At 40.2% G+C, this 24,877-nt stretch overlaps 3 protein-coding genes and 1 non-coding gene across 4 annotated transcripts; 3 read left to right on the forward strand and 1 right to left on the reverse strand.

Annotated features, from left to right (window-relative positions):
- Positions 1-284: 284 nt before the first annotated feature.
- On the forward strand, positions 285-9,652 carry lrp13 (low-density lipoprotein receptor related-protein 13). Its single transcript, XM_017414540.3, has 20 exons — positions 285-405; positions 502-657; positions 1,318-1,533; positions 1,627-1,818; positions 2,105-2,320; positions 3,259-3,488; positions 4,154-4,283; positions 4,522-4,706; positions 4,841-5,027; positions 5,801-6,013; positions 6,084-6,267; positions 6,338-6,539; positions 6,755-6,919; positions 7,092-7,292; positions 7,571-8,117; positions 8,200-8,319; positions 8,440-8,547; positions 8,628-8,858; positions 8,931-9,288; positions 9,415-9,652. The coding sequence occupies exons 1-20, from the start codon at positions 354-356 to the stop codon at positions 9,533-9,535; spliced, it is 4,014 nt and encodes a 1,337-aa protein (XP_017270029.1). The 5' UTR covers positions 285-353; the 3' UTR covers positions 9,536-9,652.
- Positions 9,653-11,563: 1,911 nt separating this feature from the next.
- LOC108234971 lies at positions 11,564-15,182 on the forward strand. The gene is made up of 3 exons (XM_017414601.3): positions 11,564-11,697; positions 14,280-14,353; positions 14,445-15,182. The coding sequence occupies exons 2-3, from the start codon at positions 14,291-14,293 to the stop codon at positions 15,015-15,017; spliced, it is 636 nt and encodes a 211-aa protein (XP_017270090.1). The 5' UTR covers positions 11,564-11,697; positions 14,280-14,290; the 3' UTR covers positions 15,018-15,182.
- Positions 15,183-15,709: 527 nt separating this feature from the next.
- rchy1 (ring finger and CHY zinc finger domain containing 1) lies at positions 15,710-22,386 on the reverse strand. Its single transcript, XM_017414486.3, has 9 exons — positions 22,230-22,386; positions 21,615-21,734; positions 21,359-21,474; positions 19,362-19,440; positions 19,223-19,267; positions 19,054-19,112; positions 17,361-17,390; positions 16,795-16,915; positions 15,710-16,666 (listed from the first exon to the last, which is right to left on the reverse strand). The coding sequence occupies exons 1-9, from the start codon at positions 22,278-22,280 to the stop codon at positions 16,484-16,486; spliced, it is 804 nt and encodes a 267-aa protein (XP_017269975.1). The 5' UTR covers positions 22,281-22,386; the 3' UTR covers positions 15,710-16,483.
- A 2,246-nt stretch (positions 22,387-24,632) lies between these two features.
- trnag-ccc lies at positions 24,633-24,703 on the forward strand. The gene has a single exon. It is a non-coding gene; the product is annotated as a tRNA-Gly (tRNA).
- Positions 24,704-24,877: the final 174 nt, after the last annotated feature.

Here is a 24,877-nt window from a genome sequence, read left to right on the forward strand (position 1 = left end):
GATATTACCTCATAGTTAGGATTTAGAGAATCTGTTCTTTTTTTTCTTTTTCAGGGTGGCAGAAATGGGCTTTCACATATTTGTAGGGCTTACCCTACAAATATTTAATTTCATTATTCATTTGCCTTTTCAAAAGAGCATAAACATACTGTGGTCAGTCATGGGAACATTATATGGGTGGTTTTTACATTTATTTTCTTGTTATGTAAAAAACAGAAGTAGTGAGGAAGAAGCCAAAGCTCCTCCCCTGACTCAGGTGTTCAATTAGTCGGAATTGGCCTCACCTGCTGCCCTTATAAAATGCCCCATGTCAGCATGTTGGAAGCATCTGGTCTGGTTTGTTGTTTGTGGCAATGGGTGGATGGGTATGTCTTTGTTTGGCGTTATTGGCATCATACTTGCAAGGTAAGCGTAATACACAATGTTTGTTCTTTTATATTAAAAAAAAAAATTTTTCTGTCACAGTAAAGTCCTTGTCATGTTCGCTCCTGTTTCAACTAGTTGTTTCAGCTGGAAGCAGTCTTATGAAGTGCAACCTGGGCACAGAACTGTGCAAGGATGGCTCAGAATGCATCCCCTACAGCCATGTGTGTGACGGGGAAGTGGACTGTAAGGATGGCTCAGATGAAGAGAACTGTAAATCTGGATGTAGTGATGGTATGAGACTCTACTGGAAGTGTAAATTGTCTGTTTCTATAAGCTTAATGCTTGAAGTTCATGGTCACTGTACAATACATGAGGGCTAAGAAAATTGGTAAATGAGAAATATATTTGTTTCTAGTAAGTCTGACTCAATTAAATCTAAATTCATAAAAGCAAGTGTTCACTAAACTGTCTTTAAAATGTGGGTTAAACAATGCTTTTTTCATGTGCAGTTGGTGTCTTGCTATACAACTCTAATAAGTGAAAATGCAAATGGCTTTTTTAAAACAATGGAATGTTAAACTTTAAAATTTCTATTAAATTTGTCAACCTTACAAATATGTGCTGTAGGTAGTATTAACCCATTTTACCTGAATCCTTTTGTGCAGGAGGCAACTCTTAAAATCCTTAGTTTCAAAACTATTGCATCTTAAAACTTGAGACATGTGACAACTAGTAAAATTTTAAATACAGCAGCATAAAAGTTTTTTTTTTTTTTTTTTAGTATTTCAAATTTGTACTGCAATTTAAACTTTATGAATGTAAGACTTACTAAATGCACAAATTTGTTTCAGCATGAGTGGCTTGGCAGCTTGCTGTAAATCTACATGAATGTTTCAGTGCTCCATTGACTTGTATTATTGTTCAGGTTTATTTTTTCTGTTCTGCATCCAGATCAGTTCCAGTGTGCCCATGGGATGAAGTGCATAGACAAGGACCAGGTGTGTGATGGCGTACCTCAGTGTCAGGACCTCTCAGACGAACAGCACTGCATGAAACAAACTGAAGACTGTGCTCACCAGTGTGATGACAAGAATCGCTGCCTGCCTGCAAGTTTCATATGTGATGGAGAGAAGGACTGTTTGGATGGCACCGACGAAGCCAACTGTGGTACAGCTTCACTTTAGAGGACTGGCCTCTTGCTGCATTTTGAGATTTAGTTTCTAGCTTTGCGTTATTTATTCCCCCCCTCCTGTTTTTCAGAGGACCAAGACGAGACTAATGCAGTTCCTGTGCCTGCTGCCTCTGGTCCTTCTCGCCCCATCAGGTGCCCTTTAGGCACAAAACCCTGCAAAGACAAGTCTGACTGTGTTCGCTACAACCATGTCTGTGATGGGGAAGTGGACTGTAAAGATGGCTCAGATGAGGAAGACTGCTTATCAGAATGTGAAAGTGGTAAGGGAAAAGCTGAGTTTAAACCTCTTGTAGAAAGTTGCAGCTTCACTGCCATGTAGTACAATGTTAAGGGTTTGTGCAGTAGGCATTTTTGACTGTTGGGGAATACTTGTAATTAAATGCAGGAAAGCTTAATAGCATTTTAATTGAGTAGAGAATGATTAAAGGCTAAACTTAAATGTACAGAACTTGGTATGTATTTAAAACTTAAAGTAAAGATTTTTCAGAAAGATTTCTCAAGTGTTTTCAGTCTAAAGTCAATGGTGGCAATTCTGTTTTTCTGCAGACCAGTTCCAGTGTGCTCATGGTAAGAAGTGCATAGAAATGGACCAGGTGTGTGATGGTGTACCTCAGTGCCAGGACCGCTCAGATGAATTGGACTGTGCCAAGCGCATGGAGGGCTGTGCTCACCAATGTGACGACAAGAGCCGCTGCATTCCCAGCAGTTTCCTCTGTGATGGGGAGAGGGACTGTGCAGATGGCAGTGACGAAGCAACTTGTGGTATGTTGTGCTCCACATATGGGCCCTGGTCCTTGAGGCCCACTAGCCTGCATGTTTTGGTAGTTTCTCTGCTCAAACAGCTGAGTAAAGTAACAATTTAACTCTGCAGCAAAGTTTGTAAAACATGTTAATGACTCGCTCATTTAAATCTGGGTGTGTTGAAGCAAGGAAATGAAGCCACATTCATGCTCTTTGATTGTCATGTCTTAGTTGACTGAAAATCTACATCAACATGAGACAAATGTTGGTGTGAGCTTGTAATGATACTTGAGATTTTTTCTACTTTCAGTAAGTCTCCTATTGCAGAAATGTAATTCTGCACCAGAGTAGACAAGATCAAATGTAGACATGAAATCGGTGTGAGATGACATTTGGTCTGCTCTGATTGCCCAACTTCAGACTCGGTGGCTGTAAACTATCATGTATAGTAGGGTTGTCCAACAGTGGTCCCTGAAGACCACTATCCTGCATGTTTTACTTGATTCCTTTCTCCAGCACACCTGAGTCAATGGTTGAATTGCATGTTCTGCAGAAGCCTTTCCACCCACTGATTAAATCAGGTGTGTTGAGCAGGGAAACCAAACATAAGGGATGGTAGCCCTTAAAGACCAGGGTTGGCATCCATAGTGACTTCTGTAAACATAATGTGACAGTCTCCCATGCATGCTGGTCACTAAGGCCATAGACTATTCACTTAAACCTGTTGGTGGTTGCCCTTTGTAAAATGTGAGCAACTATGCAAAATCAGAATTGGGTAATGCCTGTAGTGTGAACATAACTTAAAACATGCTCAATGGTGGGCCCTAATGACTGAAGTTGGAGATGACTTTATTCCCCCCCCCCTTGGGTTGTGATGGGAAGAGTTTAAAATTTTTATGCACAAAGGACACCTCTGCAAAAATTCCACTGTTAAAAGAACTGACTATTTTCACCTGCAGGTGAACAGGAGTGCAGTACTGCTGAGTTTAGATGTTCCAGTGGTCAGTGTGTGTCAGCTTCAGTACGCTGTGATGGTCACCCAGACTGCTGGGACAGCTCAGATGAGGAGGGTTGTACCAAAGCACCAGTCTGCACCACCAAACACCACTGCCCCCAAAGCAAGGAGTGTCTGGTGCAGGAGTGGATTTGTGATGGCGACCAGGACTGCAAAGATGGCTCAGATGAGAAGGTAGATGTTCAGCAGTTTATTGGGTTAATTATTTGTACACAAGTTGAGGTTTGAGTACTAAAATGTGGCAACCTTGCATTTCAACAGCTGGCTTGAAGTTGGTGGGGTTGGGACTTAGTTGAAGAAACATGTAGTGGACATGACTTGAAACTTAACTCTTACTGGTGTCCCTTAAAATCTAACATGTTTTGGCCACTGCCAGCTACACTTTCAGTGCTTCAACCACATTTTTAGGACAGTCATGGGGTTTAAATTCACTTTGTTTTTATAAAAAAGTAAGGTTAAAATTGCAAGTTCTGCTGCCATGCCACAAACCCTTAATGATTTTTTTTTAAGTGGCATTTAAAAAAATTGATTAAAATGTAGCTTCAAGCACAAAGAATAATGCTGTAGACTGAACAAATCAAAGTAATTAAATGCTTTTCTAAAGGCTTATTTTGCTGTACAATTTGGAACTCTTCTGCCAAAATTGGTATACTTGCACCACTAAAACATTGCAGATCTGGTGTTAAGAGGTGAAAGCAGTTTGACTAGGTTAACTTGTATGTTGCAGGGTTTTTCCTCTCCACCCCAAGAGTTTAAACTAAAGTGTTCAAAGCAAAAATCTTGTAATGTGTTTAAAAACTGCCAGAATAAATCACTAAATGGTCCATTGGGTCCTTCAGGATTGTCCTGTGGCTCCACTCAGCTGTGGAGACTTCCAGTGGATGTGTAAATCAAAAAGCAAGTGTGTTCCTGCAGTCTGGAGGTGTGATGGCATGAAGGATTGTGACGATGGCAGTGATGAAGATGAATGTGAGTAGATCATTTATTGGAGTTTATACTAGGAAAAGCATCAAGTGAAACCTTAATCACAAGAACTTAACTACATTTAAACACAAACGATGGCACATGTAACTTTGACATGACAACTGTTTCAATGTGCTGCTGGGGCCTTGGGTCACCTGAAATGTTAAGTCGATTAAACTGCCAAGCTCCAAATGAATTCAAAGCAAAATAACATTACTGAAAATGTATCTGTGCATACTTGCAGGTGGGATGGTGACATGCCCTCCTCATGAGTTCCAGTGTGGCAGTCAGGAGTGCTTAAATGTGGCTTTGGTATGTAACGGGATTACCAACTGTGCAGATGGTTCAGATGAGGGAGGCAGCTGCCAAAAAAACTGTGCAGATGACACTCGCTGTTCTCAAGGCTGCTACAGCACACCACAAGGACCTGTGAGCACATTATTTTATTTTTTCAAAGTTTGCTTTTGTTGAAGACTTTGACCATTTTATTTCTTTGCATTTTCCACAAACATATTCCAGGAAACATGACTTGTGGCTTACCCTCTGAATTTTTTTTTTTCCAGCACTGTCACTGTGCAGCTGGGTACAAGCTCAAGGAGGATGGGTGGACATGTGTTGATGTAAATGAGTGTGAAGGCCAAGCACCAGGTGTGTGCAGTCATCTGTGTATAAACACTCCAGGATCCTACCAATGTGACTGCCATCCAGGCTTTATTATGGAGGCAGGTGGACACCAGTGCAAGATCACAGGTAATGCTTCTGTATTCAGTCACAACCTTAAAAGTAAAGGTCCTAATAAATGGTATATGTGGGGAAACATTGGCTTTTAGTAATGTATTTAAAGAAATCTGCCAGAACAGTAAAAATAATAATTTGGCTACTCTGCAATAATTAAATGCCAGTCATGGAATTCAGCAACTCTGGACAAACTATTTACTTGAATATTTCCAAAATAAAAGGTGGCTAAACTGGTTCTTACTGAGGTGCATAAAATGTCAAACTCCAGACCTGTGCATTTATCAATTTTAAGACTGACTTTGCAGTTAAAAAGGTCAAGCAATTCTAAACTATATTGATCACAATTGAATTTGTAGGGAAGATAAAGCAATGGGTATAGATGAACAGTTGTAATACTTTCAGCAACTTGTTGCTCCTACATGAATGTAAACATGGAATGGTGTAAATAACTTGTTCAAAGGGTATTTGAACAATAGGTTTCAACATGTAAATTGATGCAGAACTGGTTTAAATAACTTGTAGTGGTCCCTAAGGCATAATACAGACCTAACCTATGTGCAAATTCTCAAACAAAGCTGAACTGTTTGAAGATCTACTCATTGCTCTAAAGTAGAAAGGGAGAGAACTTTTTAAATGATTAAATTGTCTTGAGAACAAACTGGCTCTAACATTTAGACTGAATGGTTTTGACTACATAATTTAGTCACACCTTTTCTCAAACTGCTGGAAACCACAGATTATAAAAAAATTTCCAGTTTGAAATAAAAGTGACACTCTTCTCTTAGGTGAACCCTTCCTGCTAACATCAGTCCAAACAGAGCTCTACCTGTATGGCTTGCGGAGTAAAAGTCTAGATGTCTTGTCATCGTCTGCCAAGAAGGCAGTCTTGTCTCTGGACTATGACTGGAGGGATCAGAAAGTGTTCTGGGTCAGTGTGGACACCGAGACAATCAGATGGTCTTCAATGGACCAGAAGACCACAGGAATTCTAATTAAAGGTTAGTCACCTGCAATACAACTAGTTTGTTTCAAGAAGGGCATTAACTGTACCTCAATGCTTGTCTTTAGGTGTCAGGGCTGACTCTGTTGCTGTGGACTGGCTTGGTAGAAACCTGTACTGGATTGATGGTGTAAATAGTCAGATTGTTGCGGTCAGACTTGCAAAAACATCTGTGAAATCACTGGACAAAAGTATCATCCTGGATGAAGATCTGGATCAGCCTCGCTCTCTGGCCTTGCTGCCACAAAAAGGGTTGGTTTGAAACACTTGCATGCAAGTGGGTTTTTAATTACAACATTGATACTCTTTACCTGTCTTCCAGGCTGATGTTTTGGACAGAGATTGGTAATGTGGTAAAGATCGAGCGTGCTGGCATGGATGGATCTGAGAGGAGGGCAGTGGTGAACTCTAGTTTAGGTTGGCCAGGTGGAATTGCAGTAGACTTAATCTCTGAGAGGGTCTACTGGACAGATGAAAGACTGATGGCCATTGGATCTTCCACACTAGATGGTGGTGATGTTAAGGTAAAATATTCACAGGTCTGACCATCTTTAGTTTAAGTTTTCAAAGGTGATTACCCCAGAGTTAAATTTGCAGTGTGGGTGTAATGTGTACAAGCTCTCCAAATACTGAAATTTAACTGAACATAATGTATGCTTTAAACATGACCACATGCACAACTACAGCTTTGCATTAAAGCAAACTTCAATAATCTTAAAAAAAAGTCTTGTATTTACAGATTCTTCAGATGAAGGAGACTACAAATCCATTTTCTTTGGCAGTGTTCAATGAAATGCTTTATTGGTCTGATGCCAAGAAAAGGGTGGTTCAAGCTGCTAATAAGATCTCTGGCAAAAACCGTCAAATTCTGTTAAAACGACCAGGGCAACCTTTTGCTGTGAAAGTGAGTAAAGTCCTGACAATTCTTAGACACTTTGAAACTGACAGAACCTCAGAGTTGGCTCACATGGTGAATTAGACTTGACTGTTCTGCAAAACTACAAATCTAGAAGTTTCAGATTTTGTTTAAAATGTGCTACTGAACTTAAGCAACCTTAAACCCATCTGTGTTTCAGATCATCCACCCAATACTCCAGATGGACACAGACAGCCCCTGCAAGAAGACAGACTGTTCCCACATGTGTGTGCTGGCTCCAAGGCGCAGGGCTGCCTGCAAGTGTCCCTCTGGTCTCTTGCTGGCTGAGGATGGTTTGACCTGCTCCAGTCAAGTTTCTCCAACATTCCTGCTGCTGCTGTCTCCCTCAACTGTCACAAAGGTTAATGTTTAACTTTCCTCAAGAATAAAGAGCAGTACACTTTTTTTTTTCCTGCAAAAGATCATTGACAATGTTGGCTACATAATTCAAAATGAGTGTTAAACCTTTAAGCAAAGGCATTTAAACACTAACATTTTGCATCCCCAAATATCAGTTTCTGCACTAGTTTAAAGATGGCATAAGCCAGTAGTCAAGCAAACTGTTTAAGTGGCACTGGTGGTTTTACTTTAACACAAGAGCAGAAATGCACATGAATGTTTAATTTCCACTCTTTGCAGATCTATTTGCAGTCCCGGCAAGCAGTTGAGTTGAAGGGCTGGCCTGAGCACTTGGCACTACAAATCCCCAACATAAATGAAGCTACCATCATGGACTACAGCCTGCAGGAGAACACTCTGGTTCTAACAGATGATGGCACAACTTCACTCAACTCCTTCAAGATGAAGGATTCAGGCCTGATCTCCCAGGGCCAGCTTGTCAAATTGTTGGATGATACAATCACTGCCATGGCCCTTGACTGGGTAACCCTTAACATGTACTGGAGCAGCAACAAACAGCCACGTCTACAGGTCACTTCAAAAACTGGAGCTTACACAGCAGTTATCATTAAAGATGGAATTAGTGGAGTTGGCGGCATTGCCCTCCATCCTCCCAGTGGGACTGTTTGTTTTACAAATCTAGATCTGCAAGATGCAAACAGTAAGGCTGCAATAGAATGTGCCCATATGGATGGTGCACAGGAAAGAGTTGTGTGGAAGGATGCAGTCCAGCCTGCATCTCTGGTCTTTTCCAATAATGGAGATACAATCTACTGGGTTGACATGGGTAATTTTTTTTTTTTTTTTTTTTTTTTCCCTCCCCTCTAAAACCTCAATTGCTCAACAACAGTCTTTTTATATTCTCTCAGGAATGGGAACGATCAATTCTGTCCACATCAATGGATCTGGTTATAAGACACTAGAGACTGCTGATAGCCTGAGTGCTATGGCTCTTGGTGAAAATGCACTCATCTGGATGACCGTCAGTGGTAATGACCTATTAAGTGACTTAATGAAATTCTTTCATTGGTTTCAATTCTTTATTCAGCTTGTACAGAACATGCTTAAATGAAGATGCTTGCCAATATCTGGTGCCTGTTTACCTTCAGACATGACAAGGCTTTGGTACAAAGAAGACCAGCAGCAAAAGAAGCTGTGGTTTGAAGTTGGCACACAAGTGGTCAGCTTGAAAACATTCAGCAAGTCCAGTCATTCAGGTAAATGGCATGACATCTGTTCCTAGTGACAAAACTTCCAAATGACACCCTTGATATCTAAATGTTTGAATGTCTTTTAGGTTCAAGCCAATGTGCCAAAAACAATGGAGACTGTCAGCACCTGTGCCTCACCGCTCCAGCAGGTCGGACATGCAAGTGTGCCCATGACCACATGGTGGTAAAGGGTACAAACTGCACCCCACAGGAAAGCTGCTCACCTGGCAGCAGGCCATGTCTGGACCAAACATGCCTTCCTGTAGCAAAATTCTGTGATGGCCATGCAGACTGCTCTGATCACTCAGATGAGAACTGTGTGTATGCTTTGGGTGGGGGAATGCAAGATTATGAATATGAAGTGTTTAATTTGACTCTTAAATGTTAAGGTGCCGGTCTCAAGCAGTGGTTGGGTTCAAAGGTCTCCCCTCCCATCCATCCTCGCAGCTCCTCTCCTCGCCCTTCTCCAGAGACTGACCAGGACAGCTTGCCAAGTGACAATGAGCTCATGAACCTGGAAACCGAGCAGTGCAGCCAGGAACGGTGCAGTGGTAATGGGCTCTGTGTGGAGACTAAAGGAGTTGCTTCATGCGAGTGTTCAGAGGGCTTCAGCGGTGCTACCTGTCAAGACAAAGCTGCAAAAAACATGCAGGGTCCAATAATCTATGGCGCAGCAGGCCTCTGTGCAGTGGTTGTGGTCATTGCTATAATAATGGTGGTGATTAAAAAGAAGAGTGCTGCATCAAGGTTTGTAATACTAAATCTGAATTTTTAAACTTGTTTAACCCTGTAGTTGCACTTGACATGCTGGCTAAATGCAACGAAAGTGTAACACCATAGCATTTGATGATGGTGACATGTCTTTCTCTACAGAAGGGATAATGCTGAAACTGCAAAAGAGATGAGCATGACTGACCTACAGAGCAAAGTGGAGACTATCCCCAGCACTCAAACTGCCCAGGCAGATGTGGAAAAACCAGAGGTCACTCCCTAAATCTACACTACACAACATCTGCAATCATCTAACCTCTGCTTTACCAGAACCAGCATCTTTTGAATTATTGCAAATTGCATCAAAGTGAAATTTTTAATAAACAGTTTGCCTTTTCAATTGTCCCTCTTGGTTATTTCAGCTTGGCTAGAAGTACAAACCTAAACTCTCAATCCCTCCCCCACCCAAAGCAACTGCTGTGAACTTTAATCATGTTTAAGTTTATAATCTGTGGGATGGGGAGAGAATTTAAATGTCATACCTTTTGCATAAAGGATGAAAGCAAATTGCAGTAAAATGTTGTCAAGAGTAAACTCAAATGTTAACCTTTCATGCTGAAGTTTTAAACTAAATGTGAGAAACTTGTAGCACTTTTGGTCAAACCTTCAATGTTCAAAGGAAGCAGCCAGTGTTTAACTTTCTGCTACCACTTAACTTTTTTTTTTTAATTCTAAAGGGAGTTTTTTTTTTGGTTTTCCCCTCCCCAAATGTTGTACATCCTTCAGACTTTGCTTGTTGGCAAAATGTTAACCCTTGTACCATTCAGTGTCTAGACTTTATTTTTAATCAGTCTGCTACTCCCACACCATTTAGATCCATATCTGTAAACTTCAGTTGTGTCAGTTTTATTCTAAGGTGAGTTGACTGTTGCTGCTGTCCTGGCTCAAAGTTTAGTGCCATATTTTCAAAGCTATAAAACTCAAAAGCCTTCAATGTTCTCAAACCTTATAATCCAGAGCACCATATATAAGTTGTAATGTTTTGGTACACTACAAAGCCACACCACTTGCAGCATTAAGCCCCCCATATACTCATGTACTGTCTGCAGAAGGTTGAGACTTCATACTCAAGCTTACAGATTGCCTAAAACTTTCCCATGACAAACTTCAGTCATGGTGTCCCAGACAGAAAAGATCACTTGCCTCTTAGCTTTAAAAAAAAAAGTGCCTTTAGCACAGTTTCTTCACCACCAGGGCAGCCACCGCACACCGTCGGTGCTGTGCACTGGCGCAGATTCTTCCCTGAGAGCGGTTGGTGTCGCACACAAAACCGGTCAATGTGAACAGTTTCTCGCCAGCAAGTTTATTGTGCGACACAGTATGCATGTCATTGGCGTATGCGGTTTTAAAAACTGGTCTTTGTCTGCTTTGAATCTGCCTCGAGTACATACAGACCTCCACAGAGTGAAGTGTGCCTGAGTATGTGGGGGCCTTTACGTTGGTGCAGTAATCTCCAAAAAGAGTGCTGTTGTTTTGCTTAATGTGCCTTATATATGACAGAAGTTTGAAAATGGACCATTTATTGACAGTGTGGAAAATATGGAACTGTAGCTGTATACATCAATGCCCATTTTGTCCAAGGTTCATGAGACCTTTAGCAAACAAGCAAAACAATGCTGAAAGTTTCTGTATTTTATACTTGAGCAATAAAACTCAATCATGCAGATTATGATGCAAGCTTTTGCAATTCTGAACACTACTGGAAAAATGTATTTCTCCTCCTCTGAAAGAATTAAATCTGGATCATCTAACCCTTGTGCTGTTGGTGTAAATCATGAGCTTAAAGTAATGGAAACTATCTTTAGAAGTGAAGGCGAACAAACCAAACTGTAGTTAGTCTCTGGACTGTGGACCACTAAGGATACTGAAGATAAGTGTTTTTTTTGTTGTTTTATCCCCCAATTCCCAATTTTAGTTTATGCAGTTTTTATTGCAAACAGTATTCATGATGTCCATTCATGTCAACCCAGAGTGATGATTTGCCAAGAATTTAACTTCATGTATTTAAAGTCTAAACCAAATTCTTTCTATTGTTTACACTAAAACCACAAAACACATGTTTACGCCGGTTACGAAGCCACGTCTGGCTCGTTCACTTTCATTATTCTGTAAGAATTTCAAACACTTTTAATTTCAGCCTGTATGTGGGTGTTAAATGATTCGGCTTTGGTTTACAGAAACAAAAATGGAGTGTCTGTTGTGTGCAACGCTATGAACATGAACCAGATGATGGATTGACTCTCCCACAGATGTCAGCAGCTGTATAAAAACATGCCCAGCTCAGATGTTTTGTTCGTTGAAGACAGAGGAGGTGAAGCTTGTTTTTGCCAGAATTGGTCAATTTTATAATTAATCTGAAGTGTCTGCTGTGAGAGGATAATCAAGGTAAGTCTGAAGAGAGGACACTTTCTCTGTACCTAAAGTAAATCTTATATTCAAGAACTGATTATAGTTCCTCAATAGATCTTTCATCATAAAGTACATCATTAAGGAACTTTTGTGTTTTTTACAAGTAAAATTCCTTAAAAAAAACTAATAATGCAAATCAAATATAGTACTCTTAAAAGAAGGATGTGTGCAGGAAAAAAAATAGAAATTGATTTTAGATTAAACTTTTAATAAGGCAGTTTTAAAGAGTAAAAAACTGAACTGTTACTGAATAATGCAGTGCCTTGAAAAAGTATTCATCTTCACAGTAATCTTTCTGTTTTGTTGCCTTCCAACCTGGAATTTAACTTGATCGTTATTTGATTAAAAGTAATAATTGTACAAAAAATACTTAATAGTTATTAATTAAGTTAAATGGGGGAAAAATACATGGATGTGTTCTGGTATCTCATTTGGTGATTGTATGTTGTTTTTATTACTTTTTAATTTTGTTTTTATGATGTAAAGCACTTTGAACTGCCTTGTTGCTGAAATGTGCTATACAAATCAACTTGACTTGACTTCCAGCATCAAGTCTCTTCAGGTATGTCTTCAAGAGTTTGGTCCATACAAGCTGGACTTTTTGTCTTCATAACCAAACTGCTGCAGCTCCTTCAGGGTTGGTGGTGCTTCTTGTATTCAACAATCTTTAAATCAAACCAGAGATTCTCAGTTGGATTAAGGTCTGGGTTTTGACTGGACCCCTCCAGGACATTTAAACTGTTTGTTCTTAAACCACTGAATGTTCTTCAGCAGAGTGTTGAGGGTCACTGTCCTGCTGGAAGGTGGACCTCCGTCCCAGACTCAAATCTCTGGAAGACTCCCGGGTTTCTCTGTATTTTTCTCTATCCACCTTTCCTTTAACTCTGACCAGTTTCCCAGTCCCTGGTGATAAAAAAATGATCCCCGCATCATGATGCTACCACCACTGTGCTTTACTGTGGGGATGGTGTTCTCAGCATGATGAGAGATAGTTGGTTTGACATTAGGTTGTACTTGATGACCTAAAAGTTGGAGTTTGGACTCATCTGACTTCAGCACCTTTTCTTTGTTTGAGGAAGCAATTCCAAACAGTCCAGCTTGATTTTTCTTTAGGCAATCTCTTTTTCCTTCCACTCTTCCATGAAGCCCAGCTCTGTGCTGCTTGTAGTGGTGCTATGGACAGATCCTCCCATCTCTGCAGAAGAGCTGCTCAGCTCCATCGGGTTATCTTTGGAACTTCTGGATGTTTCTCTGATGTTTCCTCTTACCTGTTTCTTTCTTGGCAGGGTTGCTCTGGTTACATTATCTTAATATTTTCTAATAATGGATCTAATGGAGTTTTGTGGGATGTTCATAGTTTTGGATATTTTTAATGGCACCAGCAGGTGCCCCTTTTGAGAAAAAAACATTATCACAAATCTAGGAGTGAAAATAGATCCTTCCCTAAGACTAAACAGTCATGTAAATGCAGTAGTCAAATCCTGCTTCTTTCAGTTAAGACAACAATCCAAAATGATGCCCATGAAGCCCTTTGAGACAGTAATACATGGTTTTATAACATCTCGGCTTGATTACTGCAATGTGCTTCTTCTGGAATTAGTCAGGCTTCTGTTGTTCGTATGCAGCTGATTTAAAACGCTGCTGCTTAAATTTTACCTAGTACAGTCAAAAGGGAACCCATTTCCCCAGTTTTAGCTTCCCTTCGCTGACTTCCAGTTCACTTCTTAATTCATTAAAAAAAAATTTTTTAGCTCAGAGTTGGTAGAGCTTTTTCTGTTGCAGGTCCTAAACTCTGGAAAGGTTTACCACTCCTTTTTAGACACACTCCATCCCATTCTGTTTTTAAGTCTCATTTAAAAACACACATTTACTCCCTGGCCTTAGATCCAGTGAGAGATGACTCAGACCGTATTGTACTTTTAGTTATTTTTCTAGTATGTTCAGTCTAATCATTTCTTATTTTTACTTCTGTAGATTTGTGTATTTTATCCTGTGTTCTGTGCTTGTTTGTTTTTAATTGTACAGCACTTTGGTCGGCCTCTGTGCTGTTTATAAGTGCGTTATAAAGAAAGCGGTATGAGTTAATATAACCCAACCCTGAAACTTCTCCACAACCTTGTTTCTGACCTGTGTGGAGAGTCCCTTGGTCTTCATGATGTCTCTTGCTTGGTGGTAGCCCACACTACTAAGAGTTGTTGATTTGGGGAGCTGTAAATTATGACATGGGTGTAAATTCTTTGACCGGTTTAGATCATTTGATGCTTAGATTACTCATAGGTGGATCTCATTTAACAAATTGTGTGGATTCTAAAGGTAATGGGCTTCAAAGCAGAGGGCTTGAATACATAGGCATGCACCACCTTTCTTGTTTTTTAAATTTTTTTAAAAACAGGTGTTTCCCTCATTCAATTTAATTAATTTGAAGTATTTTTTTTGTAGAATTATTGGTTTTAATCAAATTTCAAATGCAACTAAATTCCAGGTTGCAAGGCAACAGAATAGAAAGATTACCAAGGGGGTGAATAGTTTTGCAACCCAGTGTGTGTTTCTGTAAACAGCGAAGAAGACGATGGCGCTTGTGGGAGCTGCACTTTGGGCTGTCTTTGTGGTGGCTGTTGTAACATCGAAACCTGTGAGTAACCTCACTTCTTTACTTCTTTTTACCCCTGTAAAAGAAGAAATGAAACTTTTTAGATAACCCTTTTTTTCCCTTTAATGAACAGGTCTATCTAAACGTGGATGGGGATTCATCTAAATCTTTAGAATCCAGTGAGTCCAGTGAGTCCAGTTCATCGGAGGAGGCCGGCACCAACATTGAGCCCTCTCAGTCAGTGTTTACAGAGACAGAAATGCAGACCGACCCCCTGGACCCGTTGCTTGTTCCTTCTGCAGTCTTGAGGCCTTCTTCTGCAACGTTTGACGTATCGGCCCCGCCAGTCCCAGAGGACCCTCAAACCTCCACTGACACTTTCCAAGCCCTGCCAGGGGGTCCCTGTCCAACTGCTCCAGGTGTAGATGTTCCTCAGCAAGAGTGCAACTCTGAGGCCCTACGCAATTCTCTTGGTGCAGGTGCTATCATGAGTACAAAAGGAACTGAAGTCACCAGCACATTTCAGGGGGTCCTCCAGGACACCACTCCATCTCCTTCTCGGCAGGTCATCGCATCGACACCTCTTCCGTTCTCCGCAGACACGCTGTCGACTAACCCCGCTGCGTCGACCCTGACCAGTGCCCCCGTTTGTTTTAGGGGCCAGCTCACCTCTGAACTGGACCCCCCGAGAGGAGACAGCATCTGACCCCCGACCCACTTCCATCAGCAGCGATAATCCTGTCAAAAATACCCGATTTCTTGTAACCGTGAAACTGAAACCGCTTTAGTAGAATTGCCATTTTAAATGACAACTCAAAATGTATCAAGTAGCTGAAAAAATAAAGACTGATTACATGTTTTTTCCTTTCAATAATGGCTCAGAATAGAATAAAACAATGCGGAGTGAAAAATATTTTCTTCAGTGCGAGAGCTTTCATTGGACTTGCTGGCAGCTGCGAGTAAAAAAAAAAAAGATCTTGGAATTTGGGGATGTTTGTTACATGAACCACACCATAAACTACAGTGTAAGATGATGAGTCTTTTCATGGTTAAATAATCCACTGCCTGACAAGAGTATACTTCATATGAGAAAGTTTCAAAGGAAATTTTAAAGGGCATCAATGCAGCTACTGCCAAAAATTTCAAAATAATTTTGTAATAATCTAAGAAAAGAGTGCCTACATTTCGAAGCATGACCGTAAGCGTAGAGAACCAAGATCAACAGAAATGTTAAAGCTGCAGCCAGTGGCTCATTACGGTCACCATGGTAACCACACACGTCTGTCATTCCCTGACAGCCAAGTAAACGAGAGGCAAATGGAAATGGACTGAAAATTAAGCATCAAGTCGCTGTGGAAAACCTTGAACTGTGAGCAGCAGAAAACTGATAGTCGCAGGTGAGTCTACAATGTTTTTATTTAGAAATTATGACAAGTTAAAAGATCCTTCCATCCCAGTTTAGAAGAGAACGTTTGGAGATAGAATATAATGGAACTCTGTGGAAACTCGGCTGAACACTTGCTGCATTCTGGGGGCGAAAGAGAGAGAAAACCGTAAGTCTTACAGCAGTGAGACACACACTGGGTGAGAGAAGACAAAACTCCCTGTGTTTCGGTGTATAATCTGTAGAAGTCCTAGAAAGAGTTGGAGTGTGAAGAGTTTGTTTCTCCTTTTAGATGAGAAATTTCCAAAACTGGTTGTCTTCTGTAAAGCTGCACAGACCCAATAAAAAAAGGTATTTATGTCTTCCTGTCAGCATTTAAATATAGAATATGGCACACTCCCTCAATAAGCTTCAAGCCGTCCTGACAGCTGTCACAGAACCTGCAGAGTTTGAACTTTGACAGAAGTGTGGCTTGCCTTATATCCACCAAGGTTACAGTTACTTCTCCCAGTTGAGTTGCATGCAGTTAGATGAACTGTGACTCTAAACTGCCTGTAGGTAATAAAGAGGAAATCCGTGAATTTACCGACCCCCCCTCCCCATACATATTGTTTATTTCATTTCAACCAGCGTGAGCTCCTGTAAAGCCAAAACACATGCATGCACAAACAATTACAATTCTCAATTACAAACAGGGGACACTGGCTCCGCCTAGGGCTACATTTAGGCTATAACAATTAAGTGCACCAATCAAACGTTAGGAGTTTAAATGTCGTCCATTTTTGTTTCTAATGTCGTATGGGCGACTCATGTCCATCCTGCTGCTCCGGCTCATTTTCCATGTGCTGCTCTGGCCGCTGCTGGATGAGGCCTCCGTCCTGTGCCGTGTTGTAGGAGCCACAGCCAGTGCACTTCATCCCCAACACGTGAAAAGGCACGGTGCAGTGCGTTTGGCAGTCATTACATATAACCTACAAGAACAAAAAAAAAGAGAATGCAATACATGTAAACATTGCCTAAAATGATCACAAAGTTATAGAAGTATAAAAAAGCCTAAATAAAGCATCTGATGCTTTTGATTGGGTAACTGAGGGCTTACTTTGACAGTCGCTCCCTGGTACTCAGGAGGCATCAGTGACTGAACGATCTCTTTGTCCATCTGATCCCAGTGCTCCTTCATGTCCCAAGCAGAATGCATACACAGAGGGCAGCGATACGCCCTGGAAATACAGGCAAACGACTAAATGTCAGGCCTCATTTAGTGCCATTACTACAACAGTAATATAGTTATTGTAAATAAAATATAATCAGTTTTAGCTTCTGTTTCCAATCTTAATTTGAACTCTAGTAACAAAAAACATTTTTTTCAGAGTTTACATGGTTGCAAATACAAAAATACAGCCATTAAATCAATGTAATGTCATTTTTTTTGTGGTCTCATATTTGCCTTGTCAATTCTTTAATCGTGCACAAAACTCGACCAGAATTTTTGGTTTTATGCAGTAAAAAAACAATAGACGGAGATTCTTCAACAGAAATCTTTAGAAAGAAACTTTAATCTGACGAAAATAAAAATAGATTACTTGTTTCCCCTATGTCCATAAAACAGCTAATTGAAGAAGAAACCAACTGCAGCTAAAGAGCCAAAGGGCTCGTTAGACCTACCCTGTCCTGATCATGTCGTCAAAGCAGCTCCTGTGAACAAACCACAAGCTGTTACTTTCACGTCACAACAGATGTCGAAACTATTCAAGATAAACCACTGTAGATGACACATACATTTGATATTTCTGTTCATTTTTATCCCACAAATTCTTTGCCTTTTTTGTGAATAATAAAAATGCCCCTTTTTTCTGGAAAATGTATTTCTATTTTGAACTTGAATCCAAAAAAAAGCAAAAAAAAAAAAAATTCAAAACAATGTTGGAATTATGAATCACACAGAACTGCTTGCTGGTGGAGATCCTCAGTCATCCAGGACAGTGGTCCCCAACCTTTTCAGCTCCACGGCCCGGTTCATTATCAGACAGTATTTTCACGGACCAGCCTTTAAAGGTGTGATGGATAAATAAAACAAAATAAAATGATACGACTAGCATGAAAACGGGGGTATTTTTTTTAAAACATAATAAATGTAAATCCAACGTGTACTCACAACTTTGTTAGCTGCGTCCTGGTATTGTTATCAACATAAAAAACACCCTCTCCTTCCCCTAATGTTCTCTGGTCAACATGGCGATGTTTAAACACGCCCTTTAAAATAAGATACACCACAAATATAAAGTGCACAAAGAATACAACTCACCATAACGCTGAATCAGTGGGAGACCTGTGTTTGTTTCTCAGTAACGAGACGGTCCCATCTAGAGACGTTGTTTTTTTTACTCATTTTGCTGCTTGTGGGTTTGTTTTTAGCGGTAACGTATCATGTGACCTCGATAATCGTTTTGACATCAAGAGTGAGTCATAGATGGATGTAGTGGAGAGAATCTGGTCAGTTTTTCAAAATAAATGTTGTTCAGACTCCGAAAATAAAAAAACGGAAGTACTGTAAGTTACTTATTTTTTCTCTGCGGCCCGGTACCAAATGACCCACGGACTGGTACCGGGTCGTGGCCTGAGGGGGGAGACCTCTGATACAGGAGACAACGATCCAAGCGAGTTGACTTGAAGGCATCCGGTTTTTGTTTTGACTCTTCAGGAAACAAAAATAAAGTCCAGATGCCTTCGGTTCATCTTGCTTGGACGGGATCATGTTTATCACTGTGTCGCATCACTTACTCCATTTTCAATCACCCACCCGCCCCGAAAGGTGGACGATCGTATGTCTGTTAGCAAAATATCTCATGAAAAAATGGACCCATTGTATTGAAACTCACAGAAAGTAATAACTGCATGTCCATCTACAAGTGATTACCTTTTTGGAGTAAACCAATCAAGATGGTTGCCAAAGCTAACTGGCCATAAAAAACACAAAATGGCTGTAAGACAGTCAACTGATGTTGTAGTAGCTGAAAGTCATTCACAACACATAATTTGAGTGCTAACAGATCGCATAAATAAGTGGTGAGCAATATTTTGCAATAATGCTCATTTTTTCCCCCCAAGATTTGACCAAACCTCCATTATTTCCCTACATAAGATGATCTTAGTCTAAAACTCTGGCTTGAAAGGCAGCTGGCGACATGCATTCTTTCAAGAAATGCTGGGACTTTTATTTTGTTCTGTTTTTGCTCACTTTCCAACATTTCTAATAATAAAAAAAAAGAAACAGGCTGCGCAACAAATACTCAGATAATTCAACTGCACCGCTCTGACCAAACACTACTTAGAAAGATTATGAGAAAAAGAGTCCTACTTGTGTAAAAGATGGCCACATGGAAGAACATGAGCGCCGATTCTGGATGTGTGAATATCCTGCGTTAAAAAAAAAAAAAAGGACCAATCAGATCTCACTAAACTGTAAACAAAGAGATTACATTAAAACCTAGGATTGCTCTTCTCTGATGTACTTCAGGTGTTCTTACCTCCATGCACACTGGGCAGTTCTGCCTCGATACATTTTCGACGCACTGAAACACAGAACCACAGCGGCGGGTTAACTCAGCGAGGATCAGAGCACGTCCGGCGAGAGCGAGGCAGAACGAGCTGCGGCGTTTTGTTCACCTTGTGGTTTCCTCGCAGGTCCTGGGCTAAACACAAGTTACACTTCTCACAATGAAAGTACTTCTCCCTGGGCCCAATCCTGTAAAGTTCAAAACACAAGTAATCAACAGCTCTTTGGTGAATAAGGAAATAAAATTAAAAAAGAGGATTTCGTTTCTGCAGGTAATGGTGGTGACGTTCCTGCTCGTCTCTTGCCAACTCCTCGAAGGATAAGGCAGAATCTATTTGTGTGTTTAGGTTAGGCTCTGTTTACTCGTAGATTCAGTCAGAACAGCAGCAGATTGTGTCTGTTACAGTCTCCATAAAGACATGAAGCAGAACAGTTTGTCTGACACAGGCTTCACTCAAACTTTGTCTCCAAACCGTGTTTTTGGGAAAATCAACAGACTGTATAAGAGACCGTTTTGAGCACCATAAGGCTTCAGACAAATCAGTACAGCATTCACCTTTTGGATGAATTATCTCTAATGTTCAAGTGTCTTTTTCTCTGAAAGTCCTGCTCTTGTTTTCTATAGACATTTACGAGACAGTTTTGTGTTTTTCTTGAAGTCTGTTGGCTTAGAGAGTTATGTTATGAAGAAGAAGACATATTTTCTTACACTTGATGCAATAATGCTGCTTTCAACATAATTTATTACATTTTTCAGGACCTTTTTAGCTTTGAACATACCACCTAATGTTTTAAATTTTAACATATTTTACTATAAACTGCAGTTTATTTTATTCAGTTCAGTTCAGTTTATTTATATAGTGCCAATTCACAACAAAAGTTATCACAGAACACTACAAAACCATTCACATACAGTACATTATAAAATGCCAATTAGCAAAGGTTATCTAAGGAAACAATAAACAATATAAATATACAACAGAAGTTGAGTAAAAGGGGGTATGGCTTGAATTAGCTGCATGTTTTAGCTGCTGTAAAGCAGTGGTGCCCAATCCTGATCCTGGAGGGCCACTATCCTGTATGTTTTAGATGTTTCTCTGCTTTGACACACCTGATTTGAATGACTGAGTGATTAACAGGCTTCTGCAGAACCTGAAGACCTGCTGAAGAGCAGAGAAACAAATAAAACATGCAGGATGGTGGCCCTCCAGGACCAGGATTGGGCACCACTACTGTAAAGGTTTACCATATTTTCTGCACTATAGGGCGCACTGGATTATAAGACACACTGTCAATGAATGGTCCATTTTTGAACTTTTGTCATCTATAAAGGCACACCGGACTATAAGGAGCACCCTCATGCACCACCCAATTAAACTTATAACTTCATGTGAGCCGCACTCCATTCAAAATGGACGATTTTGGTGCTCTAGCCTGTATCAGCATTTATATGATCTCTCTATGAGAGATCACAAAGATAACCAAACAGTTCAAAACTCACGGAAGAATACTGCACCAACGTAAGCGTCAAGTATAAACGTCTCCACCGCTCGCTCAGGTCTGTGGGCCATGTGTGGAGCCCTGTGCGACTATAACTGAGCCTTAATGCTGCAAGCGGTTCGGCTTTGTAGTTTACCAAAGTCGTACTAAAACATTACGACTTCTTACATATATAAGGCGCTCCGGATTATAAGGCGCACTGTCGTTTTTTGACAAAATTAAAGGCTTTTAATTGCGTCTTATAGTCTGGAAAATACGGTGAATAACAGCGTTTGCTGCTATAAAATGTTTGAAACTGAAGCTGTTTTGAGGTGGCATTAATCCAGTTTTGTCTTGGTTCCATTCAGACTAGTTGTCAGCTTATCAGCTCATCATTTGCAATACATAGGATATTAATTGTTCATAACGTTTCCACGGTACCTCATTTAAAATTGTCCAAAAAAATCCTTTTTAACATTTTATTTCGATTTTGTCTTGCAGTTCAAACCATACATGTTGTTACATTTTTAAAAAGGTTGTCACTTTAGGGAGATCCCCACATTATTATGCATCGTTTTAACAAGCTGTTGTTATATGTTTATAGTCTGTAACCTGTACGGTTTCTCACCTGCATATCCCACACGGCTGACAGTGGTACTGCTTCTTATCCTTGTCAAACAAGTGACAAATATCGCAGTAATACTCCCCAAACTGGACATGACACCCCTGACAGGTCTGCTGCGCCTAGAAAAGCAACATCCAACATTTTTTTACCCTTATTTGTCGTTGTTTCTTTTTCATAAAAAAGCAAAAGGGACACTGAACGGCAGTGCTACGTGTGAGCCGAGGCCCATCAGGAGAAGTGTTTATTTCTCACGACTTACCTGCTGTAAGGTTTGACATTCAGAGCACTGAACCTCCTTGACTTTAAAGCGGTCCATCTGGTGGTTCTCCTCTGCGTCGTGGCACAGTCGACACACGTACAGCTTCCCACAGCAAGGTGCCTGCAGAGATGGAAACACAGACTGAATCACACACACATGGCATGGGGGGGGGGATCATTCATAACAATTATTATTTCTGGCTCAACAGTGACTTCAGATAGATAACTAAACTCTCAACTGCGTTTTCACCATAATTAGTTATATCTATGTTGATTATTTAATAAACAACAAAACCTAACAGAAATAAAAGGTGGAAAAGTTCTGAGCCGAAATAACCTGAGAGCAAGAAGCTGAGAAAGATTTCTGTATTACATTAGGGAAATGGCGGCGGATGAAACAGCTCAACAATAACCTCTGTATCAACACGACTCTAAAGCTTTTCCCCTCTCATTTTTATAGAGTCAAACTATTGTGATCAGGCACTTTATTATGTAACACATTAGAGCCGAACAGACCAGGTCGGCTGTGTCGTTTAACTCCGGAGTTAATGGCCGCAGCGTTACGTTCAACAAACACGTTTCCTAAAAAGACACGCTTTTCACAAAGTTTACTCACTTTCAGCAGGCAGCTGCGAACGTAATGCTCACAGCCCGCAGGAGAAGCCATGTTTACTCCGACAGATGGCTCTTCTTCGCGTGCTTCTCTCCAACCGCCCGTTTCTCGGGTTCTTCTTCTTCGCCTGTTGCGGCCGAACTGACCGGAAGGTGCGCCCGGCGCCACCTGCTGGAGCCGAGTGTGAACAGCAGCAGAAAGGAAAACGACGACCAAACGGATGTTGATTTGATGCCATTTCCTAGTTTCTTCAAAAGTTTTGGATTCCGTAAAAAGTGGAACCTAAAACAAAAAATATTGATGTCCTTTTTAAATCATTCCCCTGCCTTTCTTACATTAGCAGCGTATCTTTGAATTTAACTTTTTTTTTATTGTAATAAATGTTTCGTAAGTGTGTAAGAGCATTATTATTACATTTTTAGAGCAGGACCATAACACATTTGAAAGTAGATCTGTATATTTGCTACAATACAATCTATTTGTTATGTGCCTTAATGCTTACTGGAACAGATAGGCAGGTTGATTCATTTCCTCTGCCCGTCACAAACCATCTATCCCCATCATCACAGTTCATTTCTTGATAGTCATGTTGTGCTCTGGTATGAGTACTATTTTAAGCCATCTGTGAATCACCTAATCTTGTTAGAAAACGCTTGGTAAAGATACTTGTGTAAAATGATCCAGGCTGGAACCTGTTTTGGCTCATCTTGTTCTTACAGCACTAAAGAATTTCCCCCTGTTGGTCAATGTGTCAAAACACTTTCAGTTTAGATACATCGAATACTTAAATTTCATGTTTTATTTCATGTCTTTTCTGTGCAGCAACCCTTCTGCCACTTATCAACAACCTCTGATCTGTTTCCATTAAACATTAAACCTTCTTTTCCAAAGTACATTATCTGTCTGTTCATGTTACTGCAAGCCCTGAGTCCAGAGGCCGTTGAGAAGCACAGCCTAAAGGAAGGGCAGAGCAAACTGAGCAGAAAGGAGAGTGCCTGGAAGTCCAACAAAAAGCAGCGACGAAGTCGCACTATTGGGCTTCCAAAAGCCTGACTGGGTGTCCCACCAGAGCAAGACAGGAGGACAAGAGAGCTGGAATCCTCCAGGGTTTGATTCAGATGCCTATGAGAAGAAACAGAGACCTCCTTCAAGGGTTTTGACAGAGTTTGAGCAAAAAGGAGCACAAAACTCAGTACAAGAAGCCAAATTAACATACCTGTCTAATAACAGGTCGGGCAGGTAGATGTTAAATGAGCTTGAAATATTTAAATATGGAAGACTCTGCTGCAGGAACTGGACAGGTAATAGTCTGGACCTCGTCGAATATTGGCAGAGACACGCTGGGTCTCCCACGGAGAGGCTTGTGGACCTGTGGAAAGCTTAGGCAAAACAGGAGAAAGGAGTAAAGACAATCAAGAAAATGAGAAATAAAAAGTCAGATAACTGTATACGCTGAGGGAGGATGACTGACTGACAGAAAATGGGTGATGAAGAGCTGACCAGACATGAAGTGGAGCAAGTAAAACTAACAACTTTGACAAACCAGCAAAATCAAACAGGAAGTGAGAGTAAATGTGATTAAGGTGTAAAAAAACTGATTACTTTACCAGAAAAAAACTTAAAGTGCAACTCAAAACTGTAAGAGTCATGTTTTGGGAATACAGATGTGACTCAACTTGCCAGCCATTTTGTTTTTGTGTTGTAGAAACAAGGATATTCTTTATATTTTTACCAAACCACATCTTAGTTTACAAGAAACAAAAAAATTACATATTTTAAAATGTTTTTTTAAATAAATTTTGCTCATGTTTGTCTGTTTTCTTTTCGTTATCATTTGCATCCTCGAATCTCTGGTCACATTCCTAAAAATGCAGTTTATTTTGATAGAAACTGAAAAATAGATAATTATGCGAGTACTGTATGTATTTAGATACTTCTCTGAAGTACTTCTATTTTAGGCTACTTTACACCACAAACCCACTCAAATTCAGCAGGAAATTTGATATTATTTACTGACATATACTTTTTTGTTGACAGCATTAGAAACCATTTTTATAACATACTGTATATAACTAATTCAAATTACAGTAATTTTGATTAAACTTTACCTCTGATATATGGCAGAGATTAGGGTCGGGGCCTTTTCAGGTGACTGGAAATTGTTTACAGGTGAATAGTATTTTTTTACCCTCCACTAGTTTTAGTTATTTTTAAAAGGTGTTTAACCATTATGTCACTAAAAACAGAAAGTAAAGTAGCATAACAAGCTTGTTTTTCTATGAAATATAAAAATGCATGAGAATAATAAAATAAAAATTATTTGGGGGGGTTGGAAAAAAGCCCGAACTGAACGAACATCCATGATACACTGTTTATATATATATTCCTGTTCTACAAACCCTCACAGCGCCGCTGGTGTAGTGGTATCATGCAAGATTCCCATTCTTGCGACCCGGGTTCGATTCCCGGGCGGCGCACATGTTTTTGTTCCATTATAGAACTTTTGGGTAAAAGTTACCGCCGAAACTCCCCGTGACTTTCGCAAAAGTTGCAGAAATAATATTAAGAAAAATAAAATTTTAAAAACGCGCTGTTAGTCTATTCTTTTAGACGTTATGTTTGTGCTCGTGTTTAAAGAATAAAAACGGGCT

The sequence above is a fragment of the Kryptolebias marmoratus genome, linkage group LG1 (genome assembly GCF_001649575.2).
Source record: "Kryptolebias marmoratus isolate JLee-2015 linkage group LG1, ASM164957v2, whole genome shotgun sequence".
NCBI lineage: Eukaryota > Metazoa > Chordata > Actinopteri > Cyprinodontiformes > Rivulidae > Kryptolebias > Kryptolebias marmoratus.

Bases quoted from the DNA above. Each gene is read 5' to 3' on its own strand.
- lrp13 (XM_017414540.3), top strand. From the start codon at position 354: ATGGGTGGATGGGTATGTCTTTGTTTGGCGTTATTGGCATCATACTTG. The intron at 4,284-4,521 runs GTGAGTAGATCA...GCATACTTGCAG, and splicing joins TGGCAGTGATGAAGATGAAT to GTGGGATGGTGACATGCCCT. The intron at 6,014-6,083 runs GTTAGTCACCTG...GCTTGTCTTTAG, and splicing joins CACAGGAATTCTAATTAAAG to GTGTCAGGGCTGACTCTGTT.
- LOC108234971 (XM_017414601.3), top strand. From the start codon at position 14,291: ATGGCGCTTGTGGGAGCTGCACTTTGGGCTGTCTTTGTGGTGGCTGTT. The intron at 14,354-14,444 runs GTGAGTAACCTC...TTTAATGAACAG, and splicing joins CTGTTGTAACATCGAAACCT to GTCTATCTAAACGTGGATGG.
- rchy1 (XM_017414486.3), bottom strand. From the start codon at position 22,280: ATGGCTTCTCCTGCGGGCTGTGAGCATTACGTTCGCAGCTGCCTGCTG. The intron at 17,391-19,053 runs GTAGGACTCTTT...GTTTGTTCACAG, and splicing joins TGTGGCCATCTTTTACACAA to GAGCTGCTTTGACGACATGA. The intron at 16,667-16,794 runs GTAAGCCCTCAG...TTGTTCTTGTAG, and splicing joins ACCAGGGAGCGACTGTCAAA to GTTATATGTAATGACTGCCA.